The 20,514-nt window shown below is 40.3% G+C and overlaps 2 protein-coding genes across 3 annotated transcripts in view; both read left to right on the forward strand.

Annotated features, from left to right (window-relative positions):
* LOC109475010 (aprataxin and PNK-like factor) lies at positions 1 to 11,827 on the forward strand. 2 transcript variants are annotated; one of them, XM_019775537.1, is made up of 14 exons: positions 1 to 209; positions 1,212 to 1,283; positions 1,760 to 1,929; positions 2,266 to 2,435; positions 2,994 to 3,085; positions 3,806 to 3,959; positions 4,870 to 5,153; positions 5,472 to 5,588; positions 5,801 to 5,917; positions 6,591 to 6,706; positions 7,382 to 7,510; positions 8,024 to 8,136; positions 8,645 to 8,778; positions 9,446 to 11,827. In XM_019775537.1, the coding sequence occupies exons 1-14, from the start codon at positions 117 to 119 to the stop codon at positions 9,554 to 9,556; spliced, it is 1,872 nt and encodes a 623-aa protein (XP_019631096.1). In that variant the 5' UTR covers positions 1 to 116; the 3' UTR covers positions 9,557 to 11,827. The 2 variants fall into 2 exon arrangements, with proteins under 2 accessions (XP_019631096.1, XP_019631098.1); XM_019775539.1 differs by having other exon boundaries at positions 6,597 to 6,706.
* A 1,002-nt stretch (positions 11,828 to 12,829) lies between these two features.
* LOC109474803 (MAM and LDL-receptor class A domain-containing protein 1-like) overlaps positions 12,830 to 20,514 on the forward strand; it is a 10,780-nt gene continuing 3,095 nt past the window's right edge. Inside the window, exons 1-3 of the mRNA XM_019775162.1 lie at positions 12,830 to 12,884; positions 16,876 to 17,031; positions 17,414 to 17,506. Coding sequence (XP_019630721.1) covers positions 12,830 to 12,884; positions 16,876 to 17,031; positions 17,414 to 17,506 — 304 coding nt within the window. The remainder of the gene's footprint in view (positions 12,885 to 16,875; positions 17,032 to 17,413; positions 17,507 to 20,514) is intronic.

Here is a 20,514-nt window from a genome sequence, read left to right on the forward strand (position 1 = left end):
CAACCCGGAAGTCAATCACCCCGCGTCTGTTTTCATGATGGCGTGCCTCTAGGGTCAGTCCCGCCTTCTCTGTTTTGGTTTGTATCTGCAAGGATAAAACTGCTCGCTCAGACGTTATGTCGGGAATAGAGTTGAAGCCAGTGGAGGGCGGGAGTCCCATTTTGCTCCCGCTGGGCGAGACTATTGTCGGCAGGGGGCCGTTTTTGGGGGTAAGCTCTCCTCTTGACCTCATATTAACATATTTGTTTATGTGGACTTGACGTACACTAACCTCAGCCGTCTAGGCTAATAGAGCTGGTAAACCAAGTAAACAAATTTATGTTTGGTTAGGGTCTAATTTCCACATGTTCACAGTGAAGACCCAACATGCACCACCCAACATTATAATTACATGGTGTTGATAGTGTTTAGGTGAAACGCAACTGTTACATAATTAACGTTAGTCACATGACAATTTGCACAGCACTAGATTGATGTACTGTAAATCGTGAAATGGTCGCGGTGACTTCTTTGCCATCTAACCAAAGCATCGCGATTATGTGTTCTGTACTTCTATTCCACGTCAATAGAATTCTTTCAACTGCGAACATCAACGAAACGCAGTGGAAAACTCCCTTTTCCCCTCATGCTGCAAGATAAAATCACTGCAAAAGTAAACATATTTACAGTGAATTATGTTAAAGAACTGCAACATGATCTTAGGTACAAACTAGAAAGGTAACATTTGCAAAGCTAATGCTTATATTTATCTTCGCATATGGCCTGCTCTTTTAATTCTTACTCAAAATTAGAGTCAAATACATTCATATATATGGTCAGACAGGAGTATAAATCCCTCTTACTATAAAATTGCAACATTTATAATATGTAACCCAACACCAGTTACCATGGTGAGAGACATCAACAAATCAGGTCATTGGCCAGGTCAGAGGTCAGTGTTTGGAATGGAGGAAGAGGAAACATATACATAGCAAAAGCAATATGTTTTCCTTCGGTAAACATAAATATTGATAAACTGTTAACAATTAAACAAATGGACCATTACTATGCAGCATGATTTTTTTCAGCATACCAGTAAAATGATAAATACTGGGAGATGCACATGCCAAGGCAGCCAATCATTAAACAGGCATCAAAGTCAAACTCAAAGATAACATAACAATACATTGAAATACTGTCACAGTGGTTTATCTAATCAAGTCTCTTTTCAGGTTACAGACAAACGTGTGTCCAGGTCTCACGGCATCCTGGATGTGTCCAGTGGTCAGCTGAGGCTCAAACCAGTGAGTGAAAGTTCAAAATTTCAGAGAATGTTACATTGTTACATTCACACACACATGCATATGCACACACACAAACACAAACACAAACACACACACACTCACACACACACACACACACACACACACACACACAAATGTAATAAGTGACTAAAACAAAAAAGTCACAAAAAACCTCTAGGTCTTTCATGGAGGTATGAAATCTCCAATTTCTTGTGGTCCTTGTGGTAATGTTTGTTGTAATGTTACCTGTTTTATTGTCATTGGCATAATGACATAAAAGTGCCCTTAAGGCTGTCATGAGCAGATGAGACAGGTGACATTAATTTGAATCCAAGATGATGTTGGTTATAATATATTTATAATTGCTTTGTTACTTCTGGGTACGTAAGTATTGTTTTGGGTGTTTGAGCTGTGGGTTTGTGTATGTTTGTATGTTTCTCTGGGATTCAGCAATCTCTAATTTCTTGTTTTTACAGATCCATGTCAACCCTTGCTTCTTCAAGTCTGTGGATGGTGATTCTCTCCAACCATTGCCTAAAGACCAGTGGAAGGATCTTCAGCATGGAGACCAGTTTGCCCTCTTACCAAACACCTTTGTGTTTGAGGTGATCATCTCTGACACCTTCAGAAAGACAACAGCAGCTAGGTAAGTCCCTCTCTCATTGTACTGTATTTAAGTGCTTAATTTTGCGGTGGTTTTATTTTTGAGGCTTTTACAGTTCCCTATCTACCACCATTTCCTATCATAATGCTGTAGTAGTATACAGAAGGTTCCAGAGGTCTCAGACAGTGAATTTGAAAGCCATGAAAACTCAAAATACTTCCCAGAAGTCTGAAATATCTCAGATTTCTTGTTTGTAGTTGCATCTGCCACTGGCACATTTATATGCCTGTCCTACATGTATTAACATTGTCTTGATAATAATAGATGTTACACCAGAGAGACACCAGATCTAGAATGCCTGTGTCTTTTTTTTCTCAGTGATGTTGGCACATATGCTGATGAAAGTGTCAAAGTGGAAGAAGAAGTTACAAGCCCAGCAAAACAAGATGAAGACATCAAAAGTACAACAAAGGATCTTCCAATGAGATGTCCCCTTAAGGAGGAAAAGAAGCCAGAAGATGTTGGAGACGACGACATTAAGAACACAGGTAAGAAGCCAGGGTTGCTGGCCAAGGGATAGAAATGCTTAGCAGATGTTTTGCCGCCAAGATGTTTTGCGGTCAAGGAGATGCCTGTTTCTAACTCTAATGCTAGTCATTACCTCAATGATGAATCCCTTCCCTAATTCAAATCCTAACCTCAACCCTAACCCTACTAGTAACAACAGAAATTTAGCTACTAGTACTACTAGTATCATGTGACAGGGAAATATCATGGCTGAGAAATGTCCTAATACCATAGAAACACATTCTGCTAGGTTTAGCTCTCAAGAGTCAAAGGGCATGTTCCTGGCACAACTTCTTTCCCACTTATGCACTGTGGCAGAAGTTTAGTACAATGTATGTAGTGATACTAGTTCAAGATGCAAGAGGGCCTAGTTAATGCCCAATTACTGAATTAGGGATGTGCACATCTTTAAGTATTATATTACAGTATCTCCTGTAGAGGAATGAAGAACACTGTATGATCCTTATACCGGGGTACGTATGGAAGTGTTCACTAACTCTGAAATGTAACATCCTTCGTGTACATATCTTGAATACCAGAGAACCTCTCCACGACCAATGGAGCTGCAGAAAGCCAAGAGGAGAGAAAAAAGCTGCCCAGTCCTGCCATGTCACAGGAGACACCTTCACAGGTAAAACATGTCTAGACCTGCACAAAAAGCACATGTGCACCTTGTAGTAGATAATAGATGTATTTTCTTCACCAACTGTTTCATCTTGTGTTTTAGGCTTTACACTATGTAGAAATGCAACAAAGACTTTGAATTGTTTATATTTGCTTGCATCACAGACACTAGTAGAGGGATAAATCTCTCTGAGTACTCTAGCGGACAATTGAGTACTCAGCAGTTCTCTTTGGATTAGGCATTGTTCTCCCAAATTCTATCTCAGATCTCTTGCAGTCTGTTACAAGTCTCTTTTTTACAACTGTTTTGTTACATAAATTTCCCATTGTTTGAAAAGTCTCTTTCAAAATTACCTGTGAAAACATGGCTGCTGTGATGTTGTTTTTATGTCATTGTCATTCTATTGTTAGGGTTAGACATTAATCCCCATTTAATTATCTATTGTTCAAAACAATTGATGATATCTGAGGGGGGTCCAACCTTAGGTGTCAAGAAGGAATCTACAGCAGTTCTCTTTGGAGTCTCTTCTTGTGGGGACAGAGCTCTTCCAGCTCTCTTTTGGTCTTGTCCTTTGTGATGAGTACTCTCTTAGTACTCTCCTGTCCGCTAGAGTACTCAAAGAGATTTATCCCTCTACTAGTGAGACTGTGTGCACCTGGTCCATTTTATTCAGCTTTTGGGAAACATAACACAACTTATGGTCATCTTTTTGCTGCTTTAATGCAGAAAGCAAAAACAACACAAGTAGGGAACAGAGAAGTGGCCCTGCCGCTGGAGAGAAAACGGAAGCTTCCTGAGTGGATGGAGAGGCTGCCACCTGTCAACGCCGCTGGAGCTGAGGGAACTGGCGGGGAAGTCACAAGTACACCCGCGAAACGAGGTAAAGTCATGCTCTTAACTTTCCCCCTAATGCAAGGTATCATCTATCAGAGAGGATCTGCATACCATTTTCCTTGGGACAAGCCAATACCAGCTCTAATTTAATGTTAAGCATTAGTATGGTTGGTAAATCATTCATGAGGTTGCTTTAGTTGTATGTAGCATCTTGTTATTCATCATCTAATGTTATATCAAATCATATCACGATCACCAGGTTGCCAAAAAGTTGCTACACAGCAGTTGGTTGTGTTTGCAGTGTCTGACTGGCTTTGCAGGATGCCCAATGATTACGAACAATCCTGGACCAATGAACTGACATTTCTCCTGCAATGACTCTTGCTCTAGATAATGAGGTTCATTTTTCCCACAGATGTTGTTCTTTAACTCGCAGGCATTTCCTGTGTTCATAACTGTCCCAGCATTTCTTACTTATGCATACAAAAGTATTGTGACTGACTGAGCTGTGGGCTTGTGTACCTGCATGTCAGGACAGAGTAGGTTGACAGTGCAGGTGAGTGGTTTGGAGAAGATTGACAGAATGACGGGGTCAAGGGTCTAAGGATCTGACTAAGACACAGCAGGTCAACTTGGGGGAATTCAGGAAGCAAATTGCAAGGATTGCATACTTCCAGTAATCTAAAATCTCTTGTTTCTGGTTGAAAAGGAGTTGAGTTGACGTGTCATTTCTCCCCTGCATGGTATACATAGGGATGTGTATTAAAGACTAAAAATTCCTCCAATGTTCATTAGAAATTCCTTCAGGTTCATACCTATCCTATAGTAGCCAACCACTCTTGTATTAGTTAGGTTAGCCTTATGAAAATGTAGTCAGTATATACTAGTAGATGCCATACATTGTACCCTGTACAATTGTTGTACAATAAAGTTATTTGTCATTATTTGTTGTGCAGGTGGTTCGGGACGTGGGCGAGGTGGTGGCAGAGGTCGGGGCAGAGGTCGGGGCAGGGGTCGTGGTAGACCGCCCAAGGACTGGAGCGGTAGTGAGGGGGAGGAGGTGGCCCCCACCCCGGCGAAGAAGAGGGGTGGGGCTGTGGGGAGGGGCAGGGGACGGGGGAGGGGGCGGGGTAGAGGACGGAGCAAAGCGAGGGACGTCAGTGAGAGCGAGGAAGAAGACCTGGGAATAGAGGAGGAGGAGTCCCCCTCTGTCAGAAGAACCACCAGCAGGACTCCAAAGGTTTGTGGGGAAATCTTTTCTAGTTGCCTTAAAAGTGTAATGCCAACTGACTGTCATTAGAACATAAATCTTGCACGAAAAGTTTGCAGAGTTGAAGTTGGTCTGTTGTGTCTCTGTTGTTCTTGTACGTGTGTATCATTAGCTTTTTTTTATCATATATCATAAAAAGAAAGCTTGATGTGTTCCATTTCCATATGATGAAAAATATGGGAGTCTGGCAGTTGAAATGAAATTTAGAATAAAACTAACAAGGTATTAAAGAAGAATTTGTAACATGAGAATGCAAGTTTGTGTAATCTGCTGTGTTTCAACCTGTAGAAAAGGATGGCAGATGAGGAGTGGGTGATGAGTGGGGAGGAGGCAGAGGAGGAGGAAGAAGACTTGTCGGATGATGGAGAGGACAGTGACTGGGAGGAAGAGGAAAGAAAAAGAAAGGTGAAACCACAAGTCATATTTTGATTTTATATCCTTTGTGCCTTTTTTACCTCTGAGCCTTCCCTTCTGAGTTTGAGTTCACCTTTTGGTAATGAAGTTTTCTGTTGTACAAAGTATAATTTGTTTTGCTGGACTCCAAGAATGAAATAGTGAATGTTGTGTCACTACATGTAATGGAGATCCAAATCCAATCCATTTTGTCTGAATTGAAGGTAACGCCCAAAGCCAGAGGAAAGACGAAGACTCGAGGCAGGAGAAGAGTGTACACCATGGACTCTGATGAGGACTCAGATGAGGAGGTGCTGCCTGTCAGCAGAAGGGCCTCCAAGGTGGGCGGAGTCCTTAAAAGGGAACATCAGAGATCTCTAGGACACCTTGTTTGATACACTGTACCAAGGACATTATACCTGTAGTATAATGGCCTTGAACTGTACTTAGCACCAAGTCATTTTTCTGTCTCTACACTGGTCCATCATAGTTAACATTTCTGACAGAGGTTTGACCTTATTGCCTTGCCAAATCCTAAAATGTCACCATATCCAGGGACTTTCATGACATCACCACATAGTGAGCTCCCAGCTTGTATACAACTTTGTCACCTTTGGATCAGTGTACCTGCAAACAATGGGAGCTTACATACAGGTGGACCTTATGCAAATGTGGTCGCCAGTACAAGTTTGACTGTACATGTATATCAATACCCAGGTGGTCCTTATGTAGAGGTGGTCATTTGGATAGGTTTCACTGTACATACATGTTATATATGAATATTATAAATGGCCAGGTGGTCCTTATGCTCTAGGTAGTCTTTAGTACAAGGTTGGCTATATTATATAACTGAAAATCAAGGAGAAGTTGAATTTATATAATGATAGTTAGTTGCCTTTGTAACTGTATCTGTTCATCTTGTTTTGTTGTTTCCTGTACTTAGCCAAGTGTGACAAAAATGTGCAATAAAGGTCTTCTTCATTATATATTCACAAATCCAAACCTCCCTGTCAGACACAGAGAAGGACGAGGCGCGGGAGTGATGAGAGTGAAGAGGAGGGGAGGAAGACAAGAAAACCAGCCAAGAAGACAGGACGGCGACCTTGTTCTTATGGCAAGAACTGCTACAGGTCAGGGCAACATTTCTGAAGTGGAGTCTACTACAAGTAACAGGACTAGTAACATGTACTGTTACTATATTGTACTATATTTACTACAGAACACAATATAATGTCCGTTTTTCTCAACATATAGTGTCAGCTTGGAAATTAGAGTAAACTTGATGTTTTATACATTACATGTATGTTTAAACATGTAATTAGAAAATTAGAATATTGTCAATGCTGATATTTTAAGAGAAGACAGTTACAGGAGTATGTTAGAATTCTAACTTAAAGGAATTTCAAAGTGGTGGATAAGGCCTTTGGATCAACCTGTATCTACAACTCTAGGGTGGCCAATATGGGTACTTAACTTTGTTTAAAGGCATCCTCTTGAAATGCATGTAAAGCCAGAGGCCCCATATTTGAGGAAAGCCATGCCTTGAGCATGATTAAGACCTCACGATACTTAACAAAAAGAGTAAGAGACTACTAGGAGTAGGTTTAACACAACAATTATCTACAGTAAGCACATGTACTAGCTGTGTAAGACCAGACTTTTGGTGTGAGTGGATCAAACAGTCCGGTCTGTTATGTCTAAAGGTGTGTTACCGGTATGTCTAAAGGTGGCTCATCAGTTATGTGGAACAAAGTGTGAATATAATATCTGAATATAGTATAATTTGTTCATGCTGTATACTTCAGGAAGAACGTGGCCCACTTCAAAGAGTTCTCTCACCCCGGGGACTCAGACTACAACTCTGAGGAGGAGGACAGGGGGGATGGGGAGGACGACGAGAGACCTGAGTGTGAATTTGGCATCAAATGTTACAGGTGACTAGAACAATATATCTTATGGTGCACTCACATTTTTCGCAGGTCATTGTACCATTTTAATGCTATAGGATTTTCAAGTGGGCAGCAACAGAACCAACCACCAATCTTTTCAGTTTTGGTTGTCTTCCACACACATGTCACGTTCAGGAAATCCTGATGCAGCTTATGTACTATACTTTGCTGGCTGTCTAAGTACATGGCCCAATAATCTCAACTGTCTTGTTAGAGATCAGCTAGGATAGAGAGCTTTCGGCACCAAACTTAGTATTCGAGATGTCAGTATGTGTAAAATGGCTTTTGACATCTTGAATGCTGTCAGTAGTTCTTCATCAGCCTTTTTTACAGTCCATATCTTGCATAACTCAAGAAGAAAAGCGCTTGCTGAATTATCTTTAGCATTGCAGACAGTCCTCCAAAAGGATAAAAAGTGCAGGACAAAAGTGTCTACCTTTTTGTGTATAATGTTACTGAATAGTGGAGGTTACAGTGACATCTATCTTGCTCTTGCAGGAAAAATCCTCAGCACAAGAAAGACTTCAAACACACTCATGATCCAGATGATGATGATGATGATGATGATGAAGAAAAAGAGAGACCCAAGCGAAAGGTTGCTCAGAGAACTGGTTAGTGAAGAGAGCTATTAATATTTAGTGTATAACACCTCCACTCAGTGCAGAACACCTCCACTCAGTGCAGAACAACTCCACTCAGTGTATAACACCTCAACCCAGTGCAGAACATCACCACTCAGTGCAGAACAACTCCACTCAGTGTATAACACCTCCACTCAGTGCAGAACACCACCACTCAGTGCAGAACACTTCCACTCAGTGCAGAACAACTACACTCAGTGCAGAATAACTACACTCAGTGCAAAACACCTCCACTCAGTGCAGAATAACTACACTCAGTGCAGAACACCTCCACTCAGTGCAGAATAACTACACTCAGTGCAGAATAACTAGACTCAGTGCAGAATAACTAGACTCAGTGCAGAACACCTCCACTCAGTGCAGAACAACTACACTCAGTACAGAACACCTACACTCTACAGTGCAGAACTGTTGCCAACAGACATGATTCTGCAGCACACCATTATAATGTTGAATGATTCCACTGTTTACGTGATAGGAGGTTCCGGGAAGAGTGCGATGAAGGGAGAGAGTGATGATGATGGTCTGCCCAACACATACGACTACAATGACAGTTTCCTGGCTGATGAGGACGAGGAAGTGTCGGACCAATCCAGTTATGGAGCAGGCCAGGTGAACCATTTCAGATGATTATGCTGGCTAGGAGAAAGGAAAATGTCCTTGATGCACAAAACTGTTCTATCTTTGCTAAAAGTGTGCAGGAAATGAAAAGAATGTTGAAAAAAAATGCAAGAAATACTGATTCAGAAGTAAGATGGTGAATTTTGGATTCTAGATGAAAAATTTTGGGAGGGGCCTATTGTTTGTTGAGAGACTTTAAAAACAAGATGTGCCTTTGTGTGTTCATTACCAGGATGTCCAAAATAGCTCTTCTTTCTTGCTTCATTGTGTTTGTTAGTTTGTTTTGCTTAACTGGTAAACTGCCCATAGGCGTGACCAGTTTTGAGTAATAATTACGAGCTGCATAAGAGTGAACTGTACTAAGTTTGTTCCACTCCCACTGACTCACTACCTACTCTTTTTGATTGATTTGATTAGATTTAAAAGAGTGTATTGGGATTTTTAATGTGTTGCTCTCCTTAAACATGAGAGGCTTTAAGTCCCATCCAAGAGGACATCCCTAACAAAAGCTATATACTCATTTTCACCTGAGTGGAGTGAGGAAATAGATGTGCCTTTCCCAAGGGCACAACACTGGGGCCTGTCAGGGATTTGAAACCTATTGCCTTAAGATCTATGAGTCAACAACCCTAACCACAGACCACCTTGCCACCTGTAGGACGAAGACTCTGACTGGGAGCCTGATGATGAGGAGATGGAGGAGTTGAAGCATCTGAAGAAAGAAGCCAGACGATTTGTCACCAGCAAGAAACTTCAACAGCCCATCTAGCATTTCTTTTATTATTGCTTGAAATGCGGTATTGTGAGAGGAGTTTTGGTTTTTGATTTTAATGCCCTTTTTTACACACTCCTGATAGTTGACGAAGAACAAAATATGTAAACACAAAACTTGGTCAATGGACATAGTACAAGCTCAAGTAGCAACCAACAGACCTCCCTCATATACACACAAATTTGCAGAATTCTCTAAAACCTTGTATCACTTTATGTTTTACCACTGTAGTACACAACGTATATGTCTTACTACTGCAGTAAGACTGTTTGCCGTATAACAAGGGGATGTGGCCACGATAGAAAATACAATAGCCACATACTAGCATCACTTACTTACATGTAATTGTGATATTTATATCAACATTATGGTTTGAATTCATATGTTTTAGATGACTAAGACTGATCTTATCTGGCCACTTCAGTCAAAAACTTGAAACTTGCAGATATGGAAATAGGATTGGCGCTGAATGCAGGTGTAAGTAATGAGTATGTAGATAAAGTAGTCTGTTCTTGGTACTAAATAGAAACTGTCTATCTACTACGCAGCGTCGTGAGTTCTTCAGACCGTACAATATAGATAAAGTCATCTGTATACAAACTAAATTCCACAGTAAAAGTAGCAAGCTGAAGATTGCCTACATACATGTAGGACCGTCAGAATGAATACAATTATGTATGTTGGATGCAGATTAGTGGGAAGAACAACTACATGTACATGTATGTATACCTTATACATGTATATGATTATGGTAGCTTCCAACTATGACATAGTGTCCCACTGTGCAAGTTAGATATACTTTTTGGACCAGAGGATGCTGATGACATGACATCCTAAACATCTGACAATGCTACATTGAAACGTAGAGACAACTGAGATTGTATTATGTTGATATGCACATCCACCTCATGATTGTATACGTACATGTACATCTACTAGGTAATATGTCTTTGTTGCCCCTGTAGTGAGTAAGAGCAAAGTCAGATCAGAAACTAATCATGAGGGCATTCTTGGGATAGTCATGGATTTCTCCATTCAGCTGTCTTGACATGGAAAAGGCTGTCTTAGATCCTTGCCAGCATTTGGTGCTGTCACAGCCTGCTTGAAAATTCCACAGCATCAAGTTGGTATGATGAGTGTGATTGCGCAGTAAGTGGTACATTGTGCTGTTTGTGTTAGTACATTGTTGGTAGACTGGTTATTGTGCAGTAGATTCTGACAGTGTCAGTAACTGGAAGATGAGATTTTCACATTGTACAGTACATGGTCAAGAGTTATATGTACCAACTCTAGTTATAGTGCATAACACCAGACATCAGGTAACTATATTGGAAATAATCTAACATGACTTAATTATTTGTACCAAGAGTCAAGACGAACTTGAGGGCACCTCAAGAAGTTAGGTTTTGTAGAGACCCAAACACTCATGGCATTTTAAAAAAATACATGGAAAAATAACTGTAAATCATAATTTTTTTCACTGTACTTTTATATTTGCAGTTATTTCTGTATCATGAACTTATCCTTACCATTAGCAAATAATTTGCCAACTTTACTGTACCGGTCGCTACCTTGAGCATATGGTTACGCGAACCTGTCCATTTTTCTCAGACTATGAACTTTTGCTACCAGGAACACAAAGTGATTTACAGTATTTGAGAAAGCTACAATGGTCATCCATGCCTGACTTGTTGATTATTTGTATTTTTTAAATTTTTAAAACCCCTGTATCGTACTTTGCGCATAGAATTTATATTGGGCCAAAACTAGAGTTCCACACACCCTGCTCATAGTTGTGAACTTATGGGAAGACACAGGAACAAAGGCAAGAGCCAGCAAACACCAGCTAGAGTGGCCCTCTAGAGGAGGGTTGCATAACTGCATCCACAGCAATTTGTGTAATATTCAATGTGTGTGCATGGCATTGTGTAACAAGTACCTGTAGTTCCAGAATAAGCTATTGTATCAACTTCCTCACCAAGGCAGATTCTCAGTATACACTTTAGAGATATTGTCATGATGTATTGTCAAGATGCAGCTGTGCCAGTCATTGTATGTGTAGCAGTTGCCAGTACTTATAATTATTGCTCTACTGATTACTCTTGTAATAATGGTTTCTCCTGTACACTCCTTATCAACTTACATGCTTTCCTGAAAATCTTGTCGTTTACAGATTTGTAAAAACATGTGCTGGTAAGTACATTCCACTTGCCTTTGTTTGTTTTTAAAACATACCCCAGTAATAAACAAGACATTGAAGATTCCATACCTCCATGAAACATCAGGGTTTATGTGGATTTATTCTTTTATATTCATTATTAACTGTCAATCGCTAGTCTTTTTCCCAATAGGTAAATATACATGTAGCAGGAAATGAGATAACCTCTTCTGGGACCTTTCTGGAACCTTTGACCTAACTTCTTGTCCTGCAGTTTGTCCAGCGTGTGGATATACGTACGGACAAACCACAAGCGAAAACGGATATATAATTCATTCATATATATTAACATTGGATAATATGATAAATGAGCTGTTAAGATATCTTAAAGACAGGAAAAATTGGATGCCAACTATGGGAGCATTTTGTTTGAATTATGAGTCAAGCATTTCTATAAGACCTGGTAGAACATGGCAACTAGCCAAAGGTAAAACACCGTATTTCCTCCAGTTGGAGAAAGTTTTTCTTCATTGTAAGCGGCACTAGAAATGGAAAATTACAGTGTACATGTTATTATCACAATGTACATGTTATTATCACAATGTAATCATGATATCAAATGTTAATTTGGTAGCATATTGCACGAATGTAATGTTTAAAGAAGTCTGATATCATGTAAATCAAACCTGATCGAGTGGTTACAGTGTACACACTCCATCTGAAGGTGTGCACGCTATAGACATTTTCTGGGCAATATCCCTACCCTCCACTTATTGTTTAAAAATGACATATTCTTGAACGACTAGTGCCAAGATAATTTGTGGAATAATCTGTGGAAGTATTCTACGATTGCGGTCAAACGTACCTGAACTTGTCAGCCAATAAAAAGGTAAAGGAAAGGATGACACTTTTTGTATTTGCTCGCAAATGGTGACTCATTAATTTCGCGTGTACCTCGCGAATCTTAAAGCACGATTGAATAATTGATGATTGAAGCTCTGTGAAACTTCCTGTTCTATCTCCCAACACGTCATTAGTTTTTCTGCGACGGCGGGGCACACACACACATACCCGGTGGATGGTGACGGTGTGAGGTAACTTGTTTCCAGGCCATGCGGCTCCGCCCGGGGCCGGCGGCTAGGTGCTGGCTGCTGCTACTGACGGCAGGTAAGAACATTTTTCCAGAGATGCAGGCACGAAATTTTCATCGGGGACCAGATATTGATATTGACCGAATTCGCACCCCTCGCGAGTGCCATTCTGGTGGGGTCCTGGAGAATGCTCCCCCGGAAAATTTTGAAACCGCAAACCTCTGAAACGCTATTTCATGCATTTTTTTAATGGGGAAATTTTGCTGGTACACCAAGCTAAGTTTAGCGTCGTGCGGCAGTGGAGTTAACTAAAAAAATACAGAAGGGTTTCAGCATGATTTTGTGGGGCGCTGGATGACAGCAATAAATGTTAACATTCGAAAATAAACAACATCTATGTTAACTAGACTTAGCGACCATATGCATGTTAAGTAATGGTACATTTCATTACTTTTTCTCGTCATTGGTATGAGACGATATTGAGTTAGAAAACAGTTGTCTACCTTTTTCTGTGCGTGAGGATGAAGGTGGAAAAAAAAGAAACAGCTCCACCAAGTGGTACTAAATTAATGAATTAACCAACAAGAATAAAGGTGGAATACGTTACCTTAAAGAGCAGGAAAAACAAACGAAATGTGTATTCAGATAGCATCAGCAATACTAGTATTTGCCGTCAATGTTGACAAAGTTGCAGCCGTAAGGTGCTCTCGTAAATGCAAGAACTCTAGCCTCCACGAGGCCTTTCTAGCTGCGATCGTAGAATTGGGCAAGAAAGGAGGGAGGAATGATTCGCCAGGAGAGTCAGTACGCAGAAAGGATAACTGCGCGGCCAAATGAAGTCTATGGTGGCAAGTTTAACGTTTCAAGTTTATTTACTTAACCAGAGTATGTCCCAGGTGGCGAACCTACATGTTCCATGGCCAATTGTTCTAGCTATTTTTTGTTAATTTTACTGTGTTTAACCCGCGTCGTTAGCCTGGTGGCTAGAGAGACTATAGGAGAAGCCAACAGTGACAACAGTATGCATGTTTGTTTTCGTGCAGGAAGGAAACGACGGTAAACACAACAGAATGTGCCCTGTAGCGTCTTTTCTTTAAATCATTTACTTACGTCGAAAAAAACGGGGTTTAACACCTCTAAAGCACGGAGTATCGGTCAGTACTACACAGGCTAGTCTGAAAAGAGGATAAGCAGGATACTTCTTTTGTTACTATGGTAACTAAGATAACGATGAAGTACAAATTTCAAAGCTACAATTTGCTTCAGAATAGTTCGGAAGACATTATTGCTCTCTGGGGAATCAAAACATTACAAAGTCACTCCATTTTAGAATAAAAGGGTGACTTTCAAAACTTAGAAGATACATATTTCCTCAGCCACTACTACATTTACCATGCGTCAGGCCTAGAGAATGCACTTACACTAAATTGGTTTGCTACCCTTTATTATGGGATTATGTATATCACAAAAACATCGTATATCACAATAACATTGTCGCACGTATATCTACAACAATAGAGGCTGGCACGTTATTGCCTTCGTCAGCTGGTATGTTTCCTCATTATTTGGTGTAGTGGCTGTGGTGTGGGTCTGTATGTACATGTATGTCAACGTCATGGATGAATCGTATTGAATCAGATATGTGGCATATGACTATGAGTAGCTGTTGTGAAAATGAAAATTAAAAAAAGTCTTTACATGGCGAAGGCATATGTTCTTCGAACTCTATAGTTACATTAATGGAATAGGAGATTTAAAATAAATCCCATATAAGACGCACCGTGTACGGATACACTTATACTGAAGGGTTCGTGTTGACAACAAAAAGGGGATCATGGGTGGAGACCAATTTGGTGTGGTGACTTTTGTTATGGGATTATACCCCGAAATAACATCATCATATGCAGGTGTGAAAGCCACGCAACAGGCTGGACCATTTCGTGGTGATACACCCACTCTAACTAGCATCCTTCGCAGTTTTGTTGGGCGTGGGCGTTATTTTTGTGAGCGACGCGAGTAATATGCCGCCGCAAGGGACGATTTGCTGCCGAGGGTTTTTGCCGCCGAGAGAAGGATTCGCGCTCCAACAAGACTGCGAAGGAGGCTACTCTCTAACTGTCCATCACAATTATCAGTTCAACCAATGACAGCATGGCAATTAGCAGTTCAGCCAATGACAGTACAGATTCTTTATTGACACAACAGAAAGTACAGAGACTTTTGTATGGTCTTCTACAACTTAACTAAAGATCTAACAAAGCTAAATACATGTGTGGATAACGTCAACTTACGTACAGAGTACATGTATAATGTAACAATAAAGGTGTTAACTATTCTCTAACATGTGTTCTCTAAGATCGAAACATTCTTTAATGTATTTTCCTATGTGAACATTGTATTGGTTATCTCCCATGAGAATGTAGTTGCATTTATCTATAGGATCTAACGTATTGAAATCAATTGAACAAGCGGAAAGAAAGGTGAACAGCAATAAGCGCTTATCATTATATAGTGTACAGTCCATTATAAAATGGTGCTCATTTTCAATCATGTTTGGACAAAATGGACAGAACCTTTGGTCATTTGGTATTTTCTTGTATCGACCTATTTCTATGTTTAATTTATGACAACTAATTCTTAATTTTGTGATTGCTTTTCGGATATCTAGATTGTGTATACTTGAGAGGTATTGTTTTTGTCCATAATTTTCCTTTAATGCGGTATAAACAGGAAGTTTTGCGTTGTTACTAATAGAATTATACCATTTTTGTATATATATATATCTTGAAGGCGGGATCGTAATTGATTGGTTATCGTATCCACTTGGTATGACCCGGGGTTTGTCCAGAATTGTCCAAGACCATTGTAATTCAGAATGTCATTTACGTGGTTAAGCCAATCGTGTTTACCAGAATATAAAACATTGTATGCTTCACGAAGTAAGGTGTCTTCGGGCAAGTTTACAAAATGATGCCAGTATTTTATTTATTGTATTTCAGCATCTATTATTATTGGAAAGGTTTAGTATGGCAATTAGCAATTCATCCAACAGGTGAGGGGCTGCATATGTTCTGATGGGTGTTGGTGGGGCCATGTGACCGGTCTAGATCTATTCTCGAGAGGTTAGAAGTGGTAGGTACGTGTCTTGTAAAATTGACCCAGTGTTTTGGTGAGATTCTGTCAGGCTGTTGATGATCACGCTTTGTTGCTATTGGCAGCGGTCCAGCTCACCGCTGCCGTCTCGGGCGCAGACGAGCCGTGTCCCGTCCCCAGGGGGACCTGTTCATGTGAAACTGTCCAAACACAAGGCCGGTCCTGTCCACTCTGCACCTGTAAGCCGGATGACACACCGGACATAATGTGTTTGTTAAAGGGTAGGTCACGTCATATCTTCAACAATATGTCATATGTGCGCCATGTGCTATGTATGCACACACATTTTGTTCCTAGGTCATAACTTAGCTACAATGTTTTTTTTTCTTACAAAACTCAGTAAGGTTAGCGAACTCTGGACTAGTATAGTGGAACACAACATATAGAACCGTATGTGTTCAACCTTGTACAGTTTTATTGCCCTTTCATTGTTCTTGAAACGCGAACAAGAAAGTACATGTAATTGTGGAGTGCAGATATGTGTATGCATGTATTTAATGTAGTTAGTGTTTGTGTATTGGTATTCTAAGATTCACGGAATGGATCTTTATCTATCGACGTTGTTGTTAAGGATGTCCGCCAAAATTATATTTATTACTGTCATATAAGACACTGATATCTAAGATTATTTATTTAGGGAGATCTTTTGGTGATGATAGTACAGTCTACATCGCGGAACCACCAACCTTCCTTGGGCAGAGGAGGGGGCTGCTACAGACTTCAAACCACCTCCTATGACCCGGTGTTAACCTGGTGAATTTAGTGACGTGTACAACCGAGGTGAAAAGTGGTTGAAGTGTGCACCGACTCCCGTCTATGTCTATGTTCAAGAATGGTTGGTTATTCAGTGTTGTAGACTTCCATAAGGCAGACACTTGAGTGAGTATAATACTTGTTATGTCTGACTGATTCAGAAGACGGAGGCTGGTCGGCGTGGAGCGCTAATTACACCAGCTGCAGCTGTGGTGTGGGGTACTGGACACGGTCTCGCACCTGCGACAACCCTCTGCCCAGGAACAACGGTACGCTGTGTGAGGGGCCTCTGTGGGACATACAACCATGCTGCAGGGGTAGGTATACGCTAATACCATCGGTACATAACATGTTTATTGATGTTCTATAATGCCTAAAGTATTGCTCTACTCAAACAAGGACCCTACTCAAACGACATTAATTTTGATCACTCTCTACGTTTTTGTCAATACCTCTCATATTATAATATTTACTATAAACACAAGTTACGGCTACCGCTTGTGTCACAACTCGATAACAAAAGTCTTTTATTCCCTTTGCAACACAGCGTTGGGATGGCTGTTTGATCACCCAACCTCTCATTGTTTAAAAATAGTCAAATCAGTTAACTGTTGGAATGCAGTGAGTAAGAACCGATACAGTTGAAGAGGCCTATGCACAATACATGCTATGACATATCGGTTTCTTCTTCGCCTCCAGGTGTGTTTGACTGTGACTTTCAGACGGACATGTGTGGATGGACTCAGGACTCTAAAGATGACTTTGACTGGACAAGGCATGAGGGATCTTCAGGTAAAATCTTCAATTTTCTTATACTACAACAGTGGGGAATAGTATCATTATCTAGGGTCAGGAATTTTGGATGGTTGATAGCTAATTAGTGACATGAGTTTGGCCCCCCCTAGCGGCTTGTTCTGGAACTGAAGGAGCGGTTGTTGAAAAATCTTCGAAGGAAGATAACTCAAGAACAGCTTGACGGATGTAGGTGGCTGAAGTGATGTAATTGACATGATTGGATGACAATGCATTATGCAAACCAGGAGCCAATTTGCATACTGGACATACTATACATCTGCTTCGTTCGATAATAGGACTATAAAATACTTGTCACATGTAATTGAGAAAGAGAAAAAACATTTGAGGGTATAGATTATGTAAATGAAGACCTAATTTGCATAATTAATGGCAAATAGCTATAATTTCATAGTAGTAACAGCTGGGAATTTCATACTTGCCGCATTTGGAAATTAAGTGAAGGTGAACTCAATAAACATAATCTATTCAAATCATGACCTCATTTGCATAATTTATGAGGAAGTGCTATACGTGTAATACGATTAAGAACAAGTTACAGTCTGTGACCTGAATGATTCAAGTTCATCTGCAAATATTACAAAAATGCTCTTGTTAGAGTGGTCCCATTATTGCTCATTTTAAAGACCTTTGAGTTACGATAGTGAAATTAAACACAAACTTACTAAAACTTACTACTTCTCTTGTTTTGTCTAACAGTCGCCCTGACTAATAGTATGTATAGAGCGGATATCAACATCGCTCTAAGGAAGCCGGCGATCCAGTCATCCGTTAAAAACGGCGGTGTTGCTGGACGTGCCGTGGACGGGAACACCAATACTAATTACTCTGTTAACTCCTGTACACACACTTGGTTTCATTACAACCCCAGCTGGCGGGTGGATCTCGGAAAATCGTTCACTATCAACAGGTACGTGTAAGTCATCGTGTTTTCGAAAAAGAAACATATCCCTTCCTAAGCTTACAATGTAAGACCACTGCCAAGTTTAGTTGGAGATTATATTCGACTGATCGCTCTTTCTCCCAGATCTGCTCCTTTCCTTATTTATTTATTTAAAAAAAATAAAGGAACTTAACTCCTAAAGGCAGCATTTTAGTTTTTTTTACCTCCATGAAAAATGGAGGTATTGTTTTTGGCGCGTCTGTGTGTGTGTGTGTGTGTGTGTGTGTGTGTGTGTGTGTGTCTGTGTGTTTGTGTTTCCGCACAATAACTTCAGAACGCCTTTATGGATTGTGATGATATTTGGTACCTTGGTAGGTCTTAGGAAGACAAAGGTCAAGGTCAAATATGGGCTTCCTGGTGGCCGACCTTGGTACTGCAGCAGAACTTCCGGTTTTTGAATCTTTTGTCCTGAACATGCTATGGTCTTGATTTTTTGGTGACAGATAGCTTATCCTGTCAGGAATAAGCGGTGTAAGTTTGATGGAACATCAAAAGATACCAATTATGCAAATGATGACCTAATTTGCATAATTAATGGAAAAAATTCTGTGACTTCTTATAGGTGAATGATGGGAATTTTATACCTTGTGACATGTGTACTTAAGGTTCCGGGTCGGAGTTTGATTCTGACAAGAGTCTAAGTAAGTGCGCAGTAAATCGCCGGAAACGTGACTTTGTATGGTATGTTTTGGCCACGGTATCCCTAATATCGTAATAGCTGTGTACATATCTTTCTGTTTTCTGAAAAGCCTGTTAGTTGTAGCCTTTATAAGTGGCGTAATCTTGGTGGTCCAGCGGAGACTTCCTGGTATCAGTCCGCGCGGATGATAGTGTAGCCTTTTCGCCTGATCACAGGGACGGTGTGTTCTACGTGTGTTGTGGGTGTGTTTGGGTCATCGAAGATAGCGGTAAACTTATCGCATCGATTTTAATTAAATTCTGACATCGGAAAGATTAGGTACCGGGCTTCTTCGAGTAGTAAGCCGTTACCCTGGGAAATTCGTTTTTTCCATGCAGCCATGTGTGAAAAATGACGAGAAAAGGGACCCCTCACTTACAAATTTACTTTGACATGCCTTGTTTACCCCTAAATAAATTGGGCGCACAAAATATCAATCACGTGTATTGATAAGCGGGACGGCACCCCTTTCCACCAAAAGAGTGAAAAATTCCGACCCGCGTTTAGTATACACATGACAGCCCGTCGGGCTGAGGGTGACAAATTCACTACGAACACAGCAGAAAACTCCGGTCCGAGACCTTAAAGGTTAACATCCCTATGCCTATATTATGTTAATGTTGAGGTCATTTGCATAATTAATGAGGACGTGTTGAAATAAAGTATGACAAAGGAGAGGAATTTTACATAAAAAATATTGTAATTTGAATTTATTTTTTTAGAAAACCATAAATTGAACTAGATTGAACTAGATTGAACTAGATTACGACCTTATCTCCATAGTCAATGAGACAAAAAACATTTACAAAAACTCATATATTTCATGGAGGTATGAAATCTCAGAATTCTTGTTATAATTGTATTATGATACTTATCTTGATAACGAAATAATTCTACAGATCTGTTACAGATACGATGTGAAACATGACCTTCAGCCTTCAAAATCAACGATTATATGTGCGAGCACACCCCAGTTTACATTGGGCCTCTGTCTCTTTCCGGTAATAATTATGAAGCAATAAACTGTGTAGTGGAATGAAGGATGTACCTCTAGCTATAATGTTTCAATTACTTCTATTTCTCTTAGGTAATCTGCTCAGAGCTGGGTATTGGTTTTTCGATGTGAAATACAGGTCTTGGGATGTATCTTTAGTGCAACTTGTTTGTGCGAACATTGAAAACTAACTCGTGTCCGAACTTGAAACACGAACTGGCAGGAAAGCAAGAGAATGACGACATCATTTTCATTCAAGTCTTCTCCTCAATCCAGGACCTACTAGTACTGTCAATCGTACAAAACGATTTCTAAAGTGTTTCAAAGATGACCCTCAGTATTTACTCTTTGTGACCCCCCCCCCCCTTTTT

This window comes from Branchiostoma belcheri, unplaced genomic scaffold (genome assembly GCF_001625305.1).
Source record: "Branchiostoma belcheri isolate BF01 breed outbred unplaced genomic scaffold, Haploidv18h27 scaffold32, whole genome shotgun sequence".
NCBI classification, from domain to species: domain Eukaryota; kingdom Metazoa; phylum Chordata; class Leptocardii; order Amphioxiformes; family Branchiostomatidae; genus Branchiostoma; species Branchiostoma belcheri.